The following is a 24,709-nucleotide window of genomic DNA, read 5'->3' as shown; positions in this document are numbered from 1 at the left end:
TTAGACAGTCCTATTAGGGAAAGTGAATCAATCCCTGCCCTCTGTAGATTCCAGGGGTTCCCTGGCCCGGGGAACTAGAACCTGCTTAGGGTCCCTTGTCTAGGGTTACAGATGAAGACCACAACGGTAGGCATGGCGAAAAAGAAGATCTTTGATACGGCATGTATGGCGGAAGTGGCGACCCCTAATTTTAGGGTTAGTATAAAATTAAACGTAGCGTCTGATCCAGAGTGGGCGGCTACAAACAGCGTCTGACCCAGAGTGGGCGGCTGATAACAAACTCACCAACCCGCATGGCAAGCGTGGTGTTTTAACTGCCAATAACCCCCTTTCAAACCGCAATGGCGAGTACTAAAACATACGGATATGGTCCCCAGGTGGGTAGGGCATCTAGTGCCAAATCCCACACTTCGAAAAAGGTCAGTCTCACGGAGTCTGGGGGAGACAAGAACTCGCTTATGAAAACGAAACAAAACCTTAAAACTAAACGTCTGCACATACAATGCAAGATCTCTAAATGGAGACGAAAAAATTTTAGAGCTACAAGAAGAACTATCGAAAATAAAATGGGATATACTGGGCCTTGCAGAAGTAAGAAGAAAAGGTGAAGAGAGAATACATATGAAATCGGGAAACATACTCTATTACAAAGGTAACGAAGACAACAACAACAACGGAGTTGGCTTCATGGTGAACAAAACGATTGGCAAATATGTAAGCACATTTAGAGGAATTTCAGACCGCGTAACATACATGATAATGAAAATGAAAAGAACGTCACTAAAGATAGTACAGATATACGCACCTACCTCATCCTATCCAGAAGAAGATATTGAAGCATTTTATGAAGACGTGACAATGGCCATGGAAGAACGTAAAACGAGAATAACACTAATTATCGGAGATTTTAATGCAAAATTAGGAATAAAGCAGCGTGAAGAAGAAACAAGGATAGGAAATTTCGGATATGGGTCAAGAAATAATAGAGGAGATACCTTAATGAACTACCTGGAAGACAGGAAACTATATGCTATGAACTCGTTCTTCAATAAGAAACCTCAACGAAAATGGACATGGATCAGTCCTAACGGTCAAGTAAAAAATGAAATAGACTACATACTTTCATCGGAAAAGTGTGTTGTACAAAACGTAACCGTTCTTAACCATTTTACAACTGGTAGTGACCATAGATTAGTTAGAGCGAACCTAAGCATTAATGGGCAACTTGAAATGAAAAAGAGAACACACAATTTACGAAATTTAGATATGGAAAGATTAAGAGAAAATAAACAAGAGTATAAAGAGAAAATAAAAAACATCATGCCCCATAAAAATCAACTCATAAATAAAGGAGTCGACGAAATCAATAACATTCTAACACAAACATTACTGAAAGCCGGGAAAGAAGTGGTACCCATGAGACAGAAAAGACAAGAATGGATCTCACATGAAATAAAAACATTAATGGAAAAACGGAGAACACTAGCTCAACAAAACAAGAGAGCAACAGCAGAGTATTCGAAGATAAACAAAAGCATCAAGAAAAAGATAAAAGAAGAGAAAAGAAAGAATCAAGAAGAACAAGTTGAAAAAGTAATTCAACAAAACAAGAATATGAAGTGCTTACGACCTAAACTGGGAAAAACAGAAATAAATGCCATCAAAAATACTCAGCGACAAGAGACCAACGATATACATGAAATATTAGCAATAACACAACAATATTACTTAGACTTATATCAAGAAAAGCAACCACCGACACAAGAAACTCTTTAAAAATTGAAAACTAAAATAAAAAATGCTAACTCTGACCTACAACCAGAGATCAGCAAATCAGAAATAAAGAAAGCCCTGAGAGAAATGAAAAATAATAAATCACCAGGAAAACACGGTATTACAGTGGAGATGATTAAAAATGGCGGAAAGATTACAAGGGAAGTCTTATATATATATTATTGAACAAAATACTAAGTACACCTAGCAATGAAGCAATCACCCTATTATTGTTTAAAAAAGGAGACAAAAAAGATCTGAAAAATTATAGACCGATTACCTTGCTTAATGTTATGTATAAATTGTTAACTAAAATATTAACCAACAGGCTAACTCCTAAATTCGACAATTATCAGACCAAAGAACAGCAGGATTCAGAAAAGGCTATTGTACATATGATCACCTACTGACAATTAAGTTACTTATTGAGAAAATAAATGAATACCAAATACCCATATATATGGCATTTATAGATTTTGAAAAGGCATTCGACTCCATAGAACACTGGGCAGTGAAACAATCACTACACAATACAATAGCAGAGTAGATTACAGGTATACAGAACTAATCTCTAATATATACAGTAAGGCCACAACTACGATCCAACAGAATACACACTCCATACCTATCAAAAGGGGCGTTAGACAGGGAGATACGATTTCGCCGAAACTCTTCAACCAAGCACTAAAAGACATTTTCAAGAGATTACAATGGGAAGAATATGGAATCATCATTAACGGCCAATACTTAAATCACCTAAGATACGCTTACGATATCGTCCTTATCGCTACAGACAAATCAAAAGTGATAACAAATCAAGAAGATGAGTTAAGAATCGTAGTTAAATAAAACCAAATAGAGGAAGTGAATGAATACATGTACTTGGGACAAATAATAAAATTGAATAGAGACAACCAAACAGCAGACATAAAGAGACGAACGAAGTTAGCGTGGGCCTCGTTTGGTAAGCTCAGCTTCATATTGAAGAATAAAAAATACCCTCAATATCTAAAAACGAAAATCTACGACCAATGTATTCTTCCGGTCTTTACATATGGATATCAAACATGGACGTTCACAAAAGCGAATATGGACAGAATTGCGAAAACACAAAGAGCAATGAAAAGACAAATGATCAACGTAAGACTGTCAGATAGAAAAAGGAATTCCTTGGTAAGAAATATCACAAAAGTTAAAGATGCTACTCGTCAAACAGCTAAACTAAAATGGAAATTCGCCGGTCATACGATTAGACCAAAAGACGAAAGATGGAATAAAATTATTACAGAGTGGAGACCATGAACATATAAACGAAAGAGAGGGAGACTACAGATGAGATGGGTAGATAACCTAAAATACCAAGCCGGCTCAAAATGGATGCACATGGCTCAGGATAGAGAAAGATGGAGGAGCGAAGGGGAGGCCTATGTCCAATATTGGATGTCGCAAGGCTAATAGATAGATAGATAGACTCAAAATTTCAACCTACGAATTGCGCCAATAACTGAGTGTTTGTAGAAGGACTCTAGGCGGATCTAACGGTGTATACTTCATATCAGGGAAAATTCGAATTTTTAAATTATAGGCTTCATAAGTATGATCAAATCTATTTCTTATGGGAAAAACGGTTTTTCAAGCTCAATAATTCCTATAATAGCTTCAGTTATCATACTTGACCTTAGATGCATCAGATACTGCTTGTCAATACGTTTCAAACTCATGTTTAGTGATCAAAATCGGTTAAGCCGCTTAGAACTTATTAAGCTACAAAAGTATAATCCAATCAGGGCCGGACTGGCTCCTAAAAAAGGCGCCAACCCAAATTCTAAAAAAGGCGCCAACCCAATCTCTAAACAAAGGCGCCAGACCCCCTTCTAAGCTTTTGCATCAAACTTTTTTGAAATCCTAGTGCATTAGGCCTGGATCCCGCGTACCAAAAAAAGTTGTATAATAGCAAGCTGAAAATTTGTTAATAGGTTAACGATGTCTAGTCGGATAAACTTGGATGTATGGGAACACTGGAATATGTGAAGTTTTAATTGTGGTAACAGGTTAAACATTTGAAACGTCAGACTACGAAAACTGTCACATGTATTTTGTCGGACAGAACTTCCAATTTATTTTTTACTCACTCATTAAACTCTCATGGAAAAATCAGACTGGTACCAACTGAGCATTTTAATAAGTCAGACACGTAGAACATGTTAAATGACAGAAATTATGTTGGTGATAAATAGCAGTCTGATTTTTGCATAAGAGTTGAATGAAAGGGAAACAAATTAATTGGAAGTTCTGTCCGACAAAATACATGGGACGTTTTCGTAGTCTGACGTTCCAAATTTTTAACCTGTTGTACAATTAAAACTTCCCCTGTTCCAGTGTTTCCAAACACAAGTACATCAAAGTTTGTCCGATTAGACACTGTTAACTTATTAACAAATTTTCAGCTTGCTATTATACAACTTTTTTTGGTACGCAAGATCCAGGCCTACATGTAAAGTAAATTAATATTACTTGTGAATTTTTTTAAGTTTAATATTAATTTAAAACAATAAAGTAATTTACCATTTTTCAACTGCTTCTACAGAAGAATCTACTGGTTCAAAAACATTGATCAACAATCATGATCATTGGTGTTCAACAGAAGGTACTTTTAAAATTATTTCGAATTCTTAGAGCGCTCTAAAATAGCAGAGTAAACCTCGATAAAAAAGCCGCAATCACACTGTTTCAGGTGATCCGTAAATGAGCAGTGAATGGCCTAATGTCAGTCGCTCGCAAACGGAGCCCTCGGAGAACTGACGAAAGTCCTTTGTAATTCAAGCCTAAGCAAGAAACCCATTATGAACAGCCAGCACGGCACAGCCCGGCACAGCCCGGCACGGCACAGGACAGTCCAAATTCATTTGTATAGTTTTAAATGCAACGTAACCCATTATGAACAGCCAGCCCGGCCCGGCACAGGCCAGCACGCAAACGGAACGGCCGAAATTCTCCGAGTAGAATAAAATCCGTTGGAGTCGAACGGCCAGGAACGGCCAGTCGGCGCCAGTGTGTCATAATTGTTATAAAATATTATATTGTTGATTTTTTAATTGAAAGCGCGTTGTTTCTTTTGAAATAATACGGACGAACTTTTAATTGAGAGTGTCAGAGAATACCCATTTTTGTATGATGCATCGGACCCAGGTTATCACGATAGCAAGAAAAAGGACAATGCATAGGTACAAATATCCGAACATTCTGATCAATGGACAGGTACGTACATTATCTTTTAACCATGAATTCGTTTTTTTAACATGATATATTCATTAAAATTGTGTAGTTTATGTCTTTTAAAAACTTTTATTTTACGATAGTTTTTAAAATATATCATAGATGACATGATGCGTTTCTAAAATAAAATTAAAACAATACATAACATTTTTCTCCTATATATTATAGAGATGGGCTAAATTATGGAATAAATTCATTTTCTCTAAAATGGACGGCTTTGGAGAAAAATCCCGAAACACGTCGATTTTTATTTTTAAATTACAATTTTTTGGCATATATTTCATACTAGTGACGTTATCCATCTGAGCGTGATGACGTAATCTATGATTATTTTAAATGGGAATATGGGTCGTGTGGCATCTCATTTGTGGCCAAAAAATACTTTTTTAATTAAATTAATTGACGAAAAAAGAAGAATGTATGCAATTTATTTAACTCAAAATACTTTCTAATGATGTCAGAAAATAGAAAAAAATGTTTATTTGGCAAAAAACATTGCTTTTCGCTTAAATTAAATGTTCAAACTGTCAAGAGGTAGGTGGGAGGCTGTTTGTGATTTAATTTAAGTGAAACGAAATGTTTATTTGTGAAATAAACATTTTTTTCTATTTACTGACAGCAGTACAATGTATTTTGAGTTAAATAAATTACATACATTCTTCTTTTTGCGTCAATTAATGTAATTTAAAAATTATTGTTTTGGCCACCCTGTATAAATAATGATATTATTGTTTATATTACTGAATAGAGGATTGAACACCCTTTCAAATGAGATGCCACACAACCCCTATTCCCATTTAAAAAAATCATCGATTACATCATTAAGCTCAGATGAATGACGTCTCTAGTATGAAATACAGTGGAACCTCGATTATCCGTCAGGGCACCGGACCAAGGGTATGACGGATAATCGAGAAGACGGTTAACAGAACATTAAAAAAATAAAAATCATACTGTTATGGTGACACACAGATATTAACTAATAATTTGTGTGATGTACATTTTTATTTTCGGCTTGCGATTCTAAAAATAGAACTCTAAAAGTATGGTATCATTTATCATTACCTATTTAAATTGAAATTTAATCCAGAGCCCTGAATAAGAACAAAAATTATTTACATAAAAAAATGCGGTGTTGGCATAACTGCACGTGTACATTTCAATGAATTTCGTTTGGCTTATCGCAATGCTCAAACAAAATGAATTGATGACTCAATTTTTACTTGTGTATACAATATAACTTAATGGACCCTGACGGTTAACAGAGGTGACGGATAATCGAGGTTCCACTGTATATGCCAAAAAATTGTAATTTAAAAGTAAAAATAGACCTGTTTTGGTATTTTCTTCCAAAGCCGTCCATTTTAGAGAAAATGAATTTATTCGATAATTTAGCCCCTCTCTGTATATATTTTATTAATAAAAATACATTATCATTTATGGCAAATGATCATTTTTCCGGTGCCGTGCCGCGCTGGCCGTTACAAATGGGTTTTTGGACGGGCCGGCCTGTGCTGTGCCGTGCCGGGCTGTGCCGTGCTGGCCGTTCATAATGGGTTTCTTGCTTTAGCGTGGGCAACGGCTCACTGCCTCACCGGACAGTATAATTCTCTCCTAATCGCGGGAACTATATGGATAAGTATTTAATCACTTAGGAAAAAATAAAACAAAACGAAGTGAGAATGGAGCGTGTCACCGGTGGTGGTGCAGCTTTAACAAGGTATGAATGAGATGATAAGGTGTTCATTCTAGTAAAGGGAACAAAGGAAAAATTCTAAGCGAAGAGGGAAAGAGGAAGAAAGAGACTATGATCTTCGGAAGAATGGGATCTGTTCGAAGATCTCCGGTCAGTGGTAGGGACCTGACCAAGACGGATCTCCCAGGGGAGACAACCTTGCAAAGGAGCTCCTCACTAATGGTAAGAACAATGGATAAACTTACCAGAGTTTCAAATAATTTAGTGAAACTAATGTCCGACCATACAAACACGAAGGTCGAGATCAAGAATGAGGTAAAAAACTTAAAGATAGTCACCAAAGACATGAAGAGCAATCTCAGACAAGTCGCCCTCGGCAGCATTGAGAAACGAAATAGAATAGTAGAGCACACCGGTGAGGAAGAAACGACTAAGGAAACGGCAGGAGTGTCCACACAGGTCGGCTTCGAAGAGTTCTTTCCCGAAAAACTTAGTGAAGAAGAGATAGAAATGATCGCAACGGTTCTGAACTCAGGAGAAAGAGGCTTTAAAAAATAAAGGACATCATAAAGATGGGAAGAAGCTCACTATAGGGTCGCCAAACCGGGAAGATAGGATAAACCTACATGCGACTTAGTAGTGGTCATGGAATCAGTGAGGGGGAAAGGTTTCACGACCTGACAAGGAAAAACAGGAACTGGGAGTATATGCAGGAGGTACATACAGACCAGGAAAGGTGGAGTACTTCCAACTTAGTACTATAAGCACGATGACAAGGACGGGTCAGAAGGAAGAGAACCGGGAAAATCGTCAGAATATTTTCATGGTCCCTGTAGAGAAAAGGGTGACGGAAATCGACGGGGACAAGAGACTACTGGCAGTTATTTCTAAATTGAGGAAAGACATGGAGATACTGGGGACCAGAGAGGCGTCCCTAAGAGTAGTGGGGGCTACAAAGGTAGGAACTTCAGGAAGCTCCTGGAAGTTACATTTATGGGTATGGACTTTCACCTCGCGCAGGTGGAGTATGAATGCGAGGAAAGTAGGATGTAGACGCAGAAGGTGATCATGAATGAAGGTAGAAAATCCCATGCCGAATTGCTCAAGCAAATCAAGGGTAGCCTAGACACAAAGAAGGAGGCGATTAGCATCACAAGCGCTAAGAATACTACGGACGGGACTTCACCCTCAAAGTGGCAGGGAAAGAACAGGCCAAGCGCCTGAAGAAGAATATCGTGGCCCGCACGGAGGAAGGTAAAATAGAGAAGGGAACACAAACGTCATGGTCGGACTGACACACATCACAGCCAAGAAGCCTCTGGAAAGAAGACATATACCAATTGACTGGAACTCGTGCAAGATTCGAGAGAGACTGCATGCCCAGCGCTGCTTTAGATGCCTGCAGTTCGGGCATAGTAAAACCGACTGCAAGGGAGAAAACATGACGGACTCCTACTACAGATGTGGCAAAGGGGGCACCAGGCACGATAGTGTAGTAGTAAGGCGACTTTTTGCGTCACTTGTAAAGAATCCGGTCACAGAGCCGACAGCTTACAGTGCCCGCAGTATAAAAAACTCATTCTCGAAAAGCGGGGGCTTAAGAGACACCTGGCCACAAGGGATGAGGAAAGGGTGGATGAAAGCACCTAGGACCAGAACTCAGACAGCCTATAGGTATGTTAGAGAGATAAGAACCATCTAATTCGAAGTTCCTTTAAATAAATATGGGAAGGGCAAGGGCCGCTCACGACGTTGCAGAGGTACTCACACGAAGGGAATGTTATCACATTTAGTCTCTCAACAAAGAATCATTAAAGATAAGAGATCTAACGTGACCATATACGTGATGAACCGAGGAGTTGGCATCACCAGACACTTTGTTAAGAATCGGTATGTTGAAGTACAAGTTTGATACCTGATGGTGTGCAATTGCTATGTTTCACCAAATGTCCCGCTTTGAGTATATGAAGAGTATATTGACTCGATTATTCAAGAGGCTGGGACGGAGAGTGTACCGGTCTCCGGTTACCGATGGTAAAACTCATCGTCTATTTGTTGACTTCAAAGCCGCGTACGACAATGCTAAGAGAACAGTACTATACCAATCAATACATGAGTTTGTTACACCAGAATAACTCGAATGACCAACTCCGACCAACTAGAATGACAATGTCTGACTTAAAAGAGTGCGTAAGTATAGAGAAATATAATTCTAGAACTTTTGAAATAAAGGATGGACAAGGGGATGCGCCGGTAACCTGAATGTGAACGATCGTCCATGGAACCAAAGAGTTCAAGATGGGAGAGGGAAATACCTATGATAATGGATCCATGCACCTACGTTCGTAGGTAATAGTAAATACTTTCCGGACATCTCGCTGGTTTCAACGTTACTTCTAAACAGGGTCGTAAGCTGAACTGTTTTAAAAGAAGAATCACTCAGCTTACATAAATATGTGAGTTTTGAACTAGCGAGCAAAAGGAAGAAACCGAAAGATGAAGATATCGATCTAAAGAGATTTTTAAATGAGTAAGTCTTTGTGGGTGCTTTTAGCTTGATTGGTCTGAGATGCGAGGATGTGAGTGAGTTGATCGAGGATCTGAGTGGGGCACCGGAGTTGGCTTGTGTTAGGTCAAATGGGTGGTATGAAAGAAAATAACCGTACTGGTAGAATGAGGGGCTTGAATATCAGAGAACGAATTGTATGAGAGTAAGAATGGAGTGGAAGAGGTTATTAAAATTTCAAGCAGGAAAAAGATAATCAATGAATTAAAGCGAATGCAGAACCAGTACAGAAATGAGATTACGTGATTGAAGAGAGAAAAGTGGAGTAACCTGCTTCAGGATCTCAAAAGAGGTATCTGGGGACAGTGTTTCAAGATGGTGTGTATCTAACAGAAGGGGAAAAGACACACTATCCCCTGCCCGAGGAGAAGAGACTGTTTAATACGGGAGCGCTTTCCTCAAGTGGAGAACAGACGTTTAAGTGTTACTTGTTTCATAGAGGCGGTACCCTTTACTGAGTTGGAACTCGGCGAGGCCGTTGGATGGATAAAGATCCGAAAGGTACATGGCATAGACGGAGTCATACCGGAGAAGCTAAGACTCGCCGCACAACTGAACCATAAGAGGTCAGAAAAACCTTTGTGCCATTTTCGAGCTATGTGTGTTGGCCTTTGATTACCTGATACGAGTTGAATTTTGTTGTACCTACTGGCTTCATTATGATGTATGATTCTAGGGTGCAAAAATCCTGTATGTATGATTTAGTTATGGCGCGCAGAAAACTGCACTCATTAGGCCAATTGTGGGATGTAACACTATTGTAATATAATATAAACAGATGACATTGATACCTACGAAAGGCTCCTGAATCGTAAAATAGCCGCGCGACTCATCTAAGCTATTTATTATAACAGAAACCGTGGATACGAAAGGCGCCCGAATCTTAAAAATGGTCTTCGAGGGCGCGCGCGTCCTCGGAGCAGATATTGATACCAACAAAAGGTCTTCGAGGGCGCCGCGCGTTGCATCTAAGCTTTTTATTATAATAGAAACAGCGGAAATTGATACCCACGAAAGGCGCTCAAATCGTAGAAATAGTCTTCGAGGGCGCCGTGCGTTGCATACAAGCAATTTATTATAATAGAAACAGTGGATGTTGATACCTACGAAAGGCGCCCGAATCGTAAAAATTGTCTTCGAGGGCGCGCGCGTCCTCGGAGCAGATATTGATACACACAAAGGCGTTTGAATCGTAAAAATGGTCTTCGAGGGCACCGTTCGTCGCATCTAAGCAATTTATTATAACAGGAACAGCGGATATTAATACCTACAAAAGGCGCCCGAATCGTAAAAATGGTCTTCGAGGGCGCTTCGCGTTCTCGGAGCGGATATTGATATCCATGAAAGGCGCCCGAATAGCCTACGTTATTTGATTATCTGATATCTGGTATTTTGTTGTACCCACTGGCTTCATTATGTAGGTTTCTGGTGCCAAACGGCGAAATCACAAGCAAGTAGAAACATTTTTTAGGGGAATGGTAGCTGCATCATATTTGTGTAACAGTTCAAAAAAAATTTTTTTCAGCGTTTAATTTTTTTAATGGATAGATAGTAACCAAGCCAAAAGGCGCACCGGCCCGATGGCCGGTGGGCCGGCGGGCCAGTCCGGGCTTGAATCCAATTAACGATTATTCCCTAAATGGTTTATGTAGTTGTAGTGGTCACGACGGTAAATTTGATCTGGCAATAGGCAATTCGAGTTCATTTACCGACCATCCCAATATTTTTTTTCAATCTATTTCGAATAGAAAAAAAAATCTAGTGTACATTCGATGGACACTAGATCATTTGGGAGATAATGCGACAAAGGCGACTATTTATAAAGCTTAACGTGTAATCGAGAAACATTGCATTTAACTTCATACATTTAATTTATAAATAACTTTGAAAAACTCCAGATACAAGAATAAAAAACAGCTAAATGCCGTAATAATGAGTGGCGCATACAATATTCCAGCTACAAAAGATCTGATATGAATATTACGTGCCGCGAAAATGTATTTTTATTTTGATGCAAAACAAAATTCTAGTTTTATTTTAAAATATTTTTCCATAATATTTGCTAAATTTGAAGTAAGCGCCACAAAAGAGTAACTTTGATACAGTTTGAATTTTGAAACTCTTTTGTGGCGCGTTTTACTTCAAATTTAGCAAATATTATGGAAAAATCATTTAAAATAAAACTAGAATTTTGTTTCGTATCAAAATGAAAATACATTTTCGCGGCACGTAATATTCATATCAGATCTTTTGTAGCTGGAATATTGTATGCGCCACTCATTTTTACGGCATTTAGCTTTTTTTATTCTTGTATCTTATACTGTACATATATTGACGATTTATCTAATTTTAGTAAATTGTAGTTTTTATTTGTTATTGATATTATGTTTTCTTTTGACTGTATGTAAGCTTTGTCAATAAAGCATATTTCTATTCTATTCTATATACTGCCTTAATGATTAGTACCTACATTAACTTCACGAGTGCTTTTTTGGGAGCTTGAAAATTAAATTAACATTAAAACTTACTTGCGTATCTGATTTACACGTGGCACATACTACTATAAAGATGAGAACTGGTATAGCATTCCAAATCAAGCTCTCGTATTGTGAAATTTTAAAAGCAGCCACAAAAGCCCCAACTAACATAAGAAAAATAGTTCCGGGACCAATCACTGTACCAATCATAATGACTACCTGCAAAACAAGAAGATATTAATAAATTAGAAGAAAAGCAAATGCCCAGGGGCGTAACAGAGGCCCCCGCAGCGTGAAGCTTGCGGGGGTCCCAATCGAGCAAGGGCCCCATCTTGTCGTCTGATATTATGTAAAAATCTGTTATAGGTACCTATGTGATTTTACTTTCTGTGTTTAAAAAAAAATGTAAATTTCTAAATAGGCGTTTTCGGCAAGTGAATCCTCTTAAATCTAGAAACTTAATACTTTCCGGTCTCACAAACTTTTATGGGTGACGACAATAAACTACAATGCTTTGTATGTGACTCTTGAAAGATTTGAGAATTGCAATTTGCCAATCTTAGAACAATATTTCTAAAACTAGAAATGGGGTTTCTCTTTAATCTTTATCTACGTTTAGTATTTCGATACAAATATATGTAACAATGTGTTGTTATATTATTTGCATACATACGTTTTTTCAGCAGTGCAGTATTGAAAATGAAGTTGTCCATTCGAATTAATAAAATTGTAGATATTAATATTCGGTGATAGTAGATAGTGCACGAAAAAAGTAGTTCATCTCATAGAATAATACTAATGTAATCATTTAGTAATTTTTGTTCTATTTTATTCTACACCAATAAAGATGAAAAATGTAAGTCGTCATAAACAATGCATGAATATACCAATAGCTCAGTAAATGACAGTTTTGGAGTGAAATTATCAGCGTCACGACGGACGTATTTGCTTGACAATTTGGATTTAGGTAGGTTCTAATACACTCCACTTCAAAGTTGGATTTATGCGTCTTTTGGATGCTTTTATTTCGGGGGTGACACCCCTCCTTGGGGTGAAAAACATACGTTTAAAATAAGTCCAGAAATGTATAAATTGACTAATCATAAGCCACTTTTGTTCTATAGAGTTTCTTTATCTATGTTAACTTTTCAAGTAATTTGCGAATGAAAATGTTTATTTTTCAACAAAAAACAACGTTTTCAGACGGATTTTTCGCAAATAACTCAAAAATAAGTATTTATCGAATTAAATATTAGATATCGTTGAAGCTCATGAAAAAATATTCTTATTCATCCAATTCCAAATCGAATATTTCAACCTCAAATAACCAAAAAATGAAGCAATTTTCGGGAAAAGCTCATTAAAACTTTTTTTAAATGTTTCATAAAAAGCTTTATTTTTATTTTTTATGAAAGTTTCTAGCAACAAAACTATACGAGATACGCTCAAAATAAAGTTTGCCCATTTTTTGGTAAAAAAATCGTGAAATCTGCCTCTATTTCGCACCCCAAATAAAATTTATCATTAGCACTGTACCATTTACTTTAAATATTTATTGTTTATATGTATGATCTGTAAGTTTGACCAGTTCGAAGTTCTTATTTTTGAGAAAATTGGGTTTCATAGTAAAAAAAGTTTTTTTATTTCGGAAAAATGCCTTTTTTTTCAAAATAACTTAAAAAGTATTAGTGATACGAAAAATCTCAAAGAGTAAAGAAATGTAGGTCTTGCTTTTATAAATATTTTGGCTTAAAAAAATGAATAACCATTTTCAATTTCGTTGCAAAACGAAAATACAGCCGAACCATATTCTAGTCCAATCAGAGAGTACAGCAAGCACCTCTACCGGTTTCGAAACTTATTAGTCTCTCATCAGGAGGCACATATGCTGCTCTCCCTGATCCAACTAAAACAAACCCCAGCGCAGTATTGCCAGATGAAACTTTTTCGTAACAGTAGAATAGGACATAAAAAAACAGGAGAAAACAGGAGATTTTAATAATTTCAAATAAAACAATAAAATGTTAAATTGAACAAAATAACTATCTTATGGCTATTTTTCAAGGCCATTAATTAAGTAATTAATTATTTAATTAATTAAGCAGTAATTAATAGAAGTGAAGCAAGACAGTCTCAGTCCTACTTATATATACCTTATCTATGGACAGTCTATGACTAGTTTCTGACTGATTCGCATGCGCAGTTCCGTTTTCAAGCGCTTGAAAACGGAACTGCGCATGCGAATCAGTCAGAAACCAGTGATGGACTGTCTCCATGAACAAAGTTTAATTGAGGTTTCACAAATGTTTAAACTTATTGTCTGATAACACTAGATAATCTCTCAAATTTAATACCAACATACCATATTCTAGTGGAAAATATAACAGAAGATTTGAGATTGAAAACAGAAGAACAGGAGAAGAAGTATGAAAACAGTAGATCTCCTGCTAAAACAGGAGATCTGGTAACACTGCCCCAGCGTGCAGTCCCGGATTGCAACGAACGAAATGGCATAGATGCCCTAGCGGCAACTGCTAGCAAAAAGACTAAGTTTTCACTCTAATTCTGGCTTTATTTTGTTTTTCTGTAAGACAAAAATTGGTTAAGATATGGCTGTTTAAAATTTGCATATACATACTCGTGATTAGTGATTCGTTCAAGTCCTTTCAACAAGCACCCTTTTAAAAATAAGCACTTTGAACCGGTGAAACTTACAGGTCATATAAAAAAGTTACGTAATTTGTAAGGCGATAATGATTAGTTTCATTTGGGGTGCTAAATAGGGGGAGATTTTCACAATTTTTTTTAACAAAAAATGGGATTAACTGTATTTTGAGCGTAACTGGCTTAGTTTTGATGCTAGAAACTTTTGTAAAAAATAAAGCTTCTTTTAAACACTTTAAAAAAGTTCTAATGAGTTTCCCCGAAAAGTATTTCATTTTTTGGTTTTCACGTTGAAATATTGGATTTGGAATTGGACGAATAAGAAAAATTTTTCATGAGCTACAAGTTTTCTTTTACTGAGTCGATGGACTTCATTTTTGCTTCATTTTTTTATAAGCTAGATACATTTTGGCTAACAATATTCTTTTCGATCGAATACTTACTCTTTGAACTATTTGCGAAAAATCGCCTAAAAACGTGGTTTTTTTGTTAAACAATAAACCTTTTTACTCATAAATAACCCGAAAAGTCTTGAGTTGACCAATTCGGTGGTGACACTGAAAATTACACGGTATCGCCATATTTTACTTTGATTTACTGGAGTGTAACACATATAGGTATTTGTTACACATGTCGCATTTAGTAATTTTTTAAAGCGGGCCCCATTTCCAATTCTGCGGGGGGGCCCCGACGGAGTTTGTTACGCCACTGCAAATGCCTATAAAAGCAGTTTTATGATATTCTTCAGGCTCACTTTCCAATTGTTCTAAAAAATTTAGTTGAAAGACTGATATTCCTTTATTTATTTAGTTGAAAGACTGATTTATTTCCTCTATTCTAAAAAATTTGTTTATCTTAATAAACTAAGGGGATGGACTCTGTCCATCCTTTTAAATGGGCAAATTATATTATTGGTTGTTGTTAAGAGCTATTCCCACGCATTCCAATTTAAATGTTGAAATAAAATGTTTTCTTAACCGGATATAATTATACACGAAACTTCAATGATATTGACCAAGAAGATTTTTTTTTGTTTTAAAAAGGGACGTATACAGTGCTAGTCAAAAGTCCGTACCCGCCCTCTTATCTTTTGAACGGTTATACCTATAATGAAATGATGAAATTTGGAGGGAGGAAATAAACGGACGTAAGCTTCTTAACTAGTCATGACAGGTGACGCAATAGTGACAGATGACGTTACAGAGCCACTGTGACCAATAATTTTAAATGGGACCTTATGGCAAGTGATACCTCGTTTGAAAGGTATTCAAAATACCTATTCAGTCATACTATTTTTTTGGGTTTCAGTTGATTTTGATTTTGGCGAATAAATTAAATAAATATAATATTGTAGTTTAGCATTTAATTAATAAAAATTCAAATGCCCGCCTATGGTTTTTTTTTGTCAAAAAAGTTGACGTTTTTCAATTCTCTAGTAGTTCTTACGTCAACGTCAACCTTTTTGACAAGTAATCATAGGCGGAATTTTGAATGTTTATTAATTAAATGCGAAACTACAATTTTATATTTATTTCATTTATTCATCAAAATTAGCTTAAACTTAAACAAAATTAGTATGACTAAATAGGTATTGTCAATACCTTTCAAACGAGGTGTCACTTGCCATAAGGTCCCATTTAAAATTATCTGTCACAGTGGCGCTGTAAAGTCACCTGTCACTATTACGTCACCTGTCATGACTTGTTAAGAAGCTTACGTCCGTTTATTTCCTCCATCCAAATTTCACTATTGTAGGTGTAACCGTTCAAAAGATACGAGGGGGGGTACGGACTTTTGACTACAGTCCATTCACTTTACAAATTCCCAACTGTAAACAAACGCACGTGGAAGCTAAACAGGGCCGTACTGATGTGTATCATATGTTTTTTAAAAATAGTTACTTTTGAAACTAATACCGTAAGAATTGCTTGAAATTTAATTGTAAACAAAACTTTGTTCTTTTTAAGGGAAAAGGCGCGAAATATCGGCTGTCAAAATTTTTAATGTGTTTTAAATTGTATTAATTTTTTTCGATTCCTGAGAAAACTAATAAGTATTTTTGAAAAATTTAAACGCAGAATAAAATATTACCTTATTACCGAGGGTCAAGAGTCCCTTAGAATAAATAAAAAGTTTCTTTTTAGTGAAATATTTGCAATTAAAAATCACCCTAAATTTTCTCTTTTATTTTCACCCCTGTAACTTACTTATTAAAATAAACATTATAGAAGTTTTCAGGGACTTTCGGCCCTCAATAATAATGTAATCTTTCATTCTGCCTTTAAATTTTTCAAAAATATTTATTAGTTTTCACAGGACTCGAAAAAAATGAATACATTTAAAACACATTGAACATTTTGACAGGCGAAATTTTGCGCCTATGTCCTTAAGAAAAATGTGATAAAATAAAATATTCATTAACTGAGATATACATAACAATGTGAACATTTTCAATAAAGTAGCATCATATTATAAGGTTATGTTATTTATAAGTTATGTTTTTGCTAAGAATGTTTTTTTTTCGATAAAATATTTACTTTTTGGAATATTTGCAAAAAACCGTATAAAAACGTGGTTATTTTTGTTGAAAAATGAACATAATCACTCACAAATAACTCGAAAAGTATTGATTTTGTGAATAAAGTGAAAAACCGCTATAGAACAAAAGTTGCTTAGAATTAATCAATTTATCCATTTCCGGGCTTATTTTGAACGTGTATTTTTTTGCCAGGACCAAAGCACACATCGGCACAGTATTACTTTTTTCTTTGACATATTAGCTATATGTCTGTCAAATTTCATGTCACGATTATAAAACATAAAACTATAAAACACGACCAGTCTTAATTAATAACTCAACAATAACTACTGTAAAGTACATAACACAAAATAATATTTTCTTAAAAACTAACACGCTAAAAAATACAATTTGAATTTGCAGATGCAGACTGACAAGTTAGGACCTGTAAAATGAGAAACCGCCTCGTTTAGGGCGATAAATTATATTTAATAGCTTCTTGACGAATGAGTGGACGAATCGTTAACACGTGCGTTTGTTTATGTTGGGAATTTGATATGTGAATGTAGTGTAGCACTGTATATATACCAATGTTCATTTTTAGTAATGTAATATTAAGTAGTATGTATATGTACCACTAAATGATAAATCTTAAAATTCTTTAGGTACTTTTTTATTTTTAAGTGTAACCTTAGAAGTTATTCTTCTTCTTCTATTGGCATCATAGCCCTTGTTGGGTTTTTGCCTGTCTGGTTATGTCCTTCCATTCAGATCTCTCTTGTACCCTTCTTCACCATTGTCTTATATTTATGGTTTTCAGGTCGTCTTCCACGTCATCCAACCATCTCGTCCTGGGCCTTCCTTTCTTTCGCCTTCCTACCGGCTTCCACTTTAATATATTCTTTGTCGTTTTCGTATCTTCTTGTCGCTGAACATGTCCCAGCCATGACAGTCTTTGACTTTTCACAAATCTTACAATAGCATACCCTTCATTCAATTCATTAACTCATCGTTTCTCCTGATTCTCCGTCCTCCTTGTCGTCTTCCTCTTACACCGGGAAACATACTTTTCTCAGTAACTTTCTCTCGAATATTCTGAGTTGGCGTTCATCTTAGTAACTACTGCTTCGAATAAGCAAAACTTATTTAATATTTTAAAGTTTTTGTTGTGTGAACAATTTTATTGTTTGCAGCTGGAACGCAAAAGTCATCAAGATTACTCAGGACGCGTATTACGTTTCCGTGTTCATTTCACGACAGGTTAGTTTTGAAATAGACACGGAAACGGCGGAGCATATTTACTTTCAAACAGGTGTGTATTTCAAGACGTTTAATTTTGAGATACGCACTGGTTTGTAAAAAAACTTCGCGCGTAAAATTATCACAAATACGTTTGAAATTGGCACTTTTTTATATTCTACCCCAACTGTTTATCACAAATAGCACCTATTTACAAATAAAAAAATTGTTCATCTGAAACTAAAATATGTTTTTAATAGAACACTAAAATCTAAAGTCTTATTGTGCATTGCGAGAAATTGTATCATAATAGTTTATTTTAACACAGGGTATATTGGTATTACTTTGAGTTTTTTAAAAATTTATAAAGAGAAAGGTAGGAAACTTCGGTAACGAAATTGTTTTGGTTTCACAGATCCAACGAATAATATTTTTTTTGCTGTAAATATGTCATTTTGCATTGATACATAGGAGGTACCTATTGGTAGTAAGAAGTCGGCTTGTAATAAGAGTGTAAAACTGTTTGAATTTTGAAGTAGTATGAAACACCAATATGTACAATATTATACTTATATTGAAAGTAATATGTATAATATACCACTTGAAAGTGGTTTCTTACAAGCATACATTATTATAGTAGTACCAACTAAAGTTTTTTGCAACATTTTCATTGTTTAATATTGTGTTTTCATTTACGGGATGTTATTTTTGTAGGTTTCCCTGATTGAATTCTTTTACTACAAGGTAAGCTTCTATATTTTCGTTATCGAGATGTTCTTGTATTTTCGAGATCTTCTTATAGGTATTACTTACTCTGTTCACAATTAAATGATACAGTACGTAAATCGTTCAGCTGGACATAGGGAATGTTTACATTATGTATTCAATTTATTATTTATAATTATCTCAATGTACATTCAGATAATTGTTGCAACTGCGCTAACCTGGGTTAGTTGAAGGACCTCGATTTTTGACCCTTCGCTTCGTTATAGATCATTCGCTAAGTATCGAAAGTATTGAAATCCCAATTTTTGACTATTCGCTTAAATGCGAATGCGCTAAATAACGACGTATACGATTCGAATTATAGCGAGCACACAATCAGTTGACGTTATCGATAAAGTGACGTTAAAAGCATTGTGTTTGATATTTATTAGCGGTAATGGATGAACTAATTAATCTATTTTTTATTGAAAATTTGGAGTCAGCGGAAAATCAGCAGCACATAAATGCTCAACGACAACCTCAAGACCCGTTTTTATTCTCGGATGCTAAATTTATCAAAATGTTTCGATTGTCCAGTTGTTTTGCTTTTTATCTTTTAATTTTACTCCTAACATTGCTCTCTCCATGGCTCTTTGTGTTTTCATTATTTTATCCATATTTGATTTGGTCAAGGTCCATGTTTGGCATACGTATCTGAGAATTGGGAGTATGCACTGGTCAAACACTCTTGTTTTTAAGTATTGTATCTTTTATTCTTTAGACCCATTTTAGTTTCCCAAATCCTGCCCAGGCTAATCTTACCCTTCTTTTTACCTCCCCTGTTTGGTTTTCCTTATTTATTTTTATTATCTGTCCCAAATATATATAATCATTAACCGCTTCTATTGTGGTTTCGTTTAGTATTATGTTTCTATTTTCTTGTGTGTTTGTCATTGTTTTTGTTTTGGTAAAATTCATTTTTAGACCTATTTGTTCGGATTTCGTTTCTAGTTCGGTTTGGTTCATACCAGTAATATAATAGACTTTATTTAAGTAAGAACGAGTTTTATTGGAAATATATAATGTATATAATTTTAATTTTTTATGGATTTTTATTAGTGTACCAGTGGCTAGACTCCTTATAGAAGTATCCTGAGTACTACGAAAATAACATTTTTGATTATGAACATGATAACTAATTGTTGGGATACTAAAAGATATAAACAATTGATGTTAAGAAAGCATATGATAGAGTTCCTCGAGAGATTCTGTAGTGGGCACTCAATAAGAAAGGAGTCCCTGGTGAATATGTTAGATTGTGAGAGATATGTATGATGGAGTAACGAATATGTTGAGGACAGGTGTGGGAGAGACTGATAATCTCATGTGAAAGTAGGATTGCACCAAGGCTCGGTGCTTAATGTATGCTTATGTAGTGTTAGTAGGAAATAGTGAAAGAGACTTAGAAGAAAACCTGGAACAGTGGAGACAAGCTCTGGAGGAAAAAGGTTTAAAACTTAGTAGGACAAAAAGAGAGTATTTGGAATGTTCATTTAAAGATGGAGTTACTACAAATAAAATGGTATCTTTGGATAGTGAAATGATTGCGAAAAGCAATAGTTTTAAATATTTAGGATCGGTATTACAGAATAATGTATAAATAGATGAAGATGCATGCAGTAGAATTAGGGTTGGATGGATGAAGTGGAAGGAAACGAGTTGTGTGTTGTGTGACAGAAAAATTCCAATGAAGCTAAGGGGAAAATTTTATAATGCTGCCATAAGAGCGACTATGATATACGGAACTGAATTTTGAGCAGCGAAAAAGAAAGGGGAACAACAAATGCATGTGGCCGAAATGAGAATGCTTAGATGGATGAGTGGAATGACAAATGATAAAATTAAAAATGAGTATATTAGGGGGAAGTCTAGGTGTGGCACCAATTGATGCCAAAATGAGAGAGCAGAGGTTAAGATGGTTTGGTCATGTTCAACGTCGAGACGTTAATCACCCAATACGAAGAATTGCTGAAGTGCAGATTCCTGGAAGGAGTGGGAGAGGAAGACCAAAGAAGACCCGGGCTGAGACGATTAGGCAGGACATGTTGGTAAAGGGGATTAATATTGAGATAAAACAAGATAGAATTGTGTGGACAAATGAAATTAGGGAAGCCGACCCCGCATAGGTGTAAGGCAAAGAGAATGATGACTAAAAGATATAAACAATTAATACTACAAAGCTTTTACTGAATAAACTAAAATTAAAAAAATACAGAAATACATAAGTAAATATTCCAAATTAACATCATAAACATATTGCCATAATACAAATCAGATCAACTCTTCAGCTAATGTTGACAATTTCTCCAGTATATTTTGAAGGAATATATTTTTCCTTCTTTTTATATTAAGGTTCGTTTTCATTATATTAATTTTTTCTCGGTAGTAAGCTTTTTTTATATTATTCTTTTTATTTAAATAATCCTTATACGTCGTTGCAGCAGCAGATGCATTCATAAAATTTTCTCGTTTTTTGGGAATTCTTCTCTTTTTGGACCTCATTGTTGATCGATGATTTCTATTTTCATTTTTTTGTGGTGTTTGTAATTTTATGTCTTGGGGATCTTCGTTTGTAATCTTGAGATTTGGCACAGTGTCCATTCTTTGGTTGTTTTCATTACTACCATCTTGTACGTCAATCTGGGAATTCAGAGTCTCCGACAACATATTTGTTGTATATGAATTAAAATCGAAGGAAACCATTGATTCCTCAACTGTATGTCCTTCCACCGAAACTTCTTTAATAATGCTATATACATCTTCTTCTGTCGATGTTAAATTATCCTCGGGGGGTATTGGAGGGCACCCACCTGTTTTATTCTGGTGTTTTTTAATGTTCCCCATTTTGACTTTCGTTCTTGAACGAATGTCTTGCCAACACTAAAAAAGGTAGATTAAAAGTTCGTCAATAAAAGTTACATGAGTATGGTTACCTTAAACCCTATGGGTTTAATTGCCCCACCCATACTATTTAGGGTATTGGTAAAGTCTTCCCATAATTGTTCAGAATCTTTCTGAGAAAAATCTTGAGTAAACCTTCCACTACTTAACTGAGGTTTTGTTTTAATGTATTCCACTAAAACTTTCTTTTGCTTTTCGGTCACTTTTAGCAGCCTTTTTTTCTGGTCCATTTTCTGGATCGTACATAAAGTAAACTTATTTGAACTGATTTACAAAAATCAATATTTATAGTGTATTTTTATAAATCTTAAATAAAAATACGGTTAGACAGACGTTATACTGACATACAACCAATGAACTGTATTGACAGTTCATTGCATACAACACATATTATTGAGTTTATCAATGTTGCCAAATCATACAATCGCTATTTTTAGCGAATTCGATAAAGGCGTAACGAATTCCGTCAAAAATATAAATTTTGTATAGTACTCGTTATCAAGTAATAGCTAAAATGCGAATTCGTTATATAACGAAGAATGTCAAAAACGAGGTCCTGTTCGAGTACGAGTTTCACGTACAGTAGAGTTGTTTGAATGAATAGCATCATAGCATGAGTGAGTTTGCAAGCAAGGCTGTTCATAAATAAATCAAAAACAAAGATTATGATTAATGAGTTAATCATTCTACTTTAATTTTTAAAATACTTTTTATTTAAAATCTAATTTCAAAATTAAACTGTCATAGTTTTCCCATTCCCTTAGGCCAAAAAAGAGAGCGCAGTTGCCACAATTATCTCACTGTATATTTCCTATGTCCAGCTGAACAATTTACGTTGATACTGTATAATATTTGATGACGTTTTTAGTTGCAACAAATTATATGAAAATTCTGTAAGTACGTTGGTGTTAGCTAAGTTAGAATGTGCGTGTTGTAGAACATCGAAGATTCTTAAAAATTCGGATTTAGTTTTATCAATCGTAGATATATAGTTTTCTATCATACCCTCTCCACTTACTTGAAAAATTTGTCATTCTGTTAGAATTAATGAAAGTTTAAATAAGTCTGGGACAACATCGTCGTTCGTAGCCATAATAACAGAAGTGATGCATTCAGTTTAACTAGTGTTCTCGTTTGTGATATTTTTAGTAATGTCTTCGAAAAATTGCCGAGAAAACATATATCTTAGGACCCATTTTGCAAACTATTGGCGATTTGGTTCGGTTAAATGTATTAAGTGGTACACATAATATTATGTACGTTTACAAAACTGAAGCTACCACCAAAATGATGCTGTGATTACTAATATTTTGGAAATTTTATCCCCCAAAACTGAGTTATTAGATTACAGAATGCACAAAAGTTGAAGTCCCTTCTATTTAACCGTTAAATGGTTATCTAATATAACTGTAATACATACAATATTTTAAAACCTAAAATTCATATAGGCAAGCGGCAGCAACCCCTAAAATTATGTTTACCGACCTCGAAAATCAACTTTAAGGTTGATGACCAATTTTGGTCACTCTATATGTTTTCAAGGTCGCTGAATCCGAATATGAAGTTTATTTTTTTCTAGAATTGGTGGAATAAAACCGATATTTTAACCGATGTTTCCTTGACGGATTACTTGTAAAGGGCTTTGACCCACATATTTTTGTAAAACTATATCTTGGTGGTTAACATGTAAATTTCACGTAAGTACTGATGATGATTGGTAAACTAATCGAAAACTAGTTCTTGATGTAGCCCTTTTTAGGGATTTTAAATATATACCTTTTATTTTATAAAGGATTTTATTGTTTTTTGTATTACATGGTATACAGCCAACTACAGGAAATTTTTTTCCTTGTCGATTTTAATTCGTATTATAATGGTGATTTCTGCATCTGAGATTTTTCAGTTTGTTAAAGAACAAAATGTTTTAAAAAAATGGTCCAACTTTTAATTTTAAGAAAAACGTGATTTCATTTTTTTTTTAGGGTAAAATTGCGATTTAGGCAATGTTTCCCATCTAAAATTAAAAATAAACCTCATTTTCGTTTTCAGCACCATCAAAAACATAAAGTAAGACCAAAATTAGCCATTCACCACACCGTAGTCAGTATCTCGAGAAATAAGCATTTTTTTGGGCGGGAGTGCCACTCGTCTATAAAGTCATATAACTTTTTTCCTATTGCATATTTTGACTTAAAATTTTCACTAGTAATACCACTAGAGGTCAAATTATTTCCGGAAATTTTTTTGAGATCATGAATATTTTGAAAATTTCCCGAGTCGCAGACGAGGGAAATTTTCTAAAAATATTCATGATCAAAAAAAAATTTCCGGATATTAATTTGACTTCGCGTGGTATTCGGTAAGAAAATTCCACACCAAATTTGCATTTGAAAATCCAAAGCTGCATGAACAGATTAATAGCGCGCCATAGCTTTGTTAGCAATTATTTAGGCTTTCAAATTCGTAATTTCTACTCATTGTAGTTGCATGGGAATACCATTTCAAGATAGAAAATAGTATATTCTTCAATTTTACATAAGTTTTGAGTAACTACAAGTGATAGAAAATGAATCAAAACTAAATTATGTAAACAAATAAAAACCAGTCTGTCAAAAATGTTCTGTTATTGTAAACGTCAAAAAATTTCCACTATAATTCGCTGTTGGGTACCCCACGAGCAAAAAATTTCCGATAAAATACCTCCGTTGCCATGGTGATCTGTCAAAATAACGTATTTTGATTGGTTCAAAATTACAGGTGTGGAATTTTCTACAAAACTTCTTCATGACTTATGTTTTTATGCTGTGTTGATTAAAATTATAAACTAAAAGGTT

The 24,709-nt window shown here is 35.0% G+C and overlaps 1 protein-coding gene across 2 annotated transcripts in view; it reads right to left on the bottom strand.

Annotated features, from left to right (window-relative positions):
• LOC114334348 (chitin synthase chs-2) overlaps positions 1 to 24,709 on the bottom strand; it is a 167,101-nt gene that overhangs the window by 79,654 nt on the left and 62,738 nt on the right. For both annotated transcript variants that reach the window (XM_050646885.1, XM_050646886.1), the window contains exon 13: positions 11,840 to 12,007. In XM_050646885.1, coding sequence (XP_050502842.1) covers positions 11,840 to 12,007 — 168 coding nt within the window. The remainder of the gene's footprint in view (positions 1 to 11,839; positions 12,008 to 24,709) is intronic.

The sequence above is a fragment of the Diabrotica virgifera genome, chromosome 3 (genome assembly GCF_917563875.1).
Source record: "Diabrotica virgifera virgifera chromosome 3, PGI_DIABVI_V3a".
NCBI classification, from domain to species: Eukaryota; Metazoa; Arthropoda; class Insecta; order Coleoptera; family Chrysomelidae; genus Diabrotica; species Diabrotica virgifera.
The sequence above is the reverse complement of the archived record's forward strand: the minus strand, read 5'-3'. Positions and strand labels throughout refer to the sequence as shown.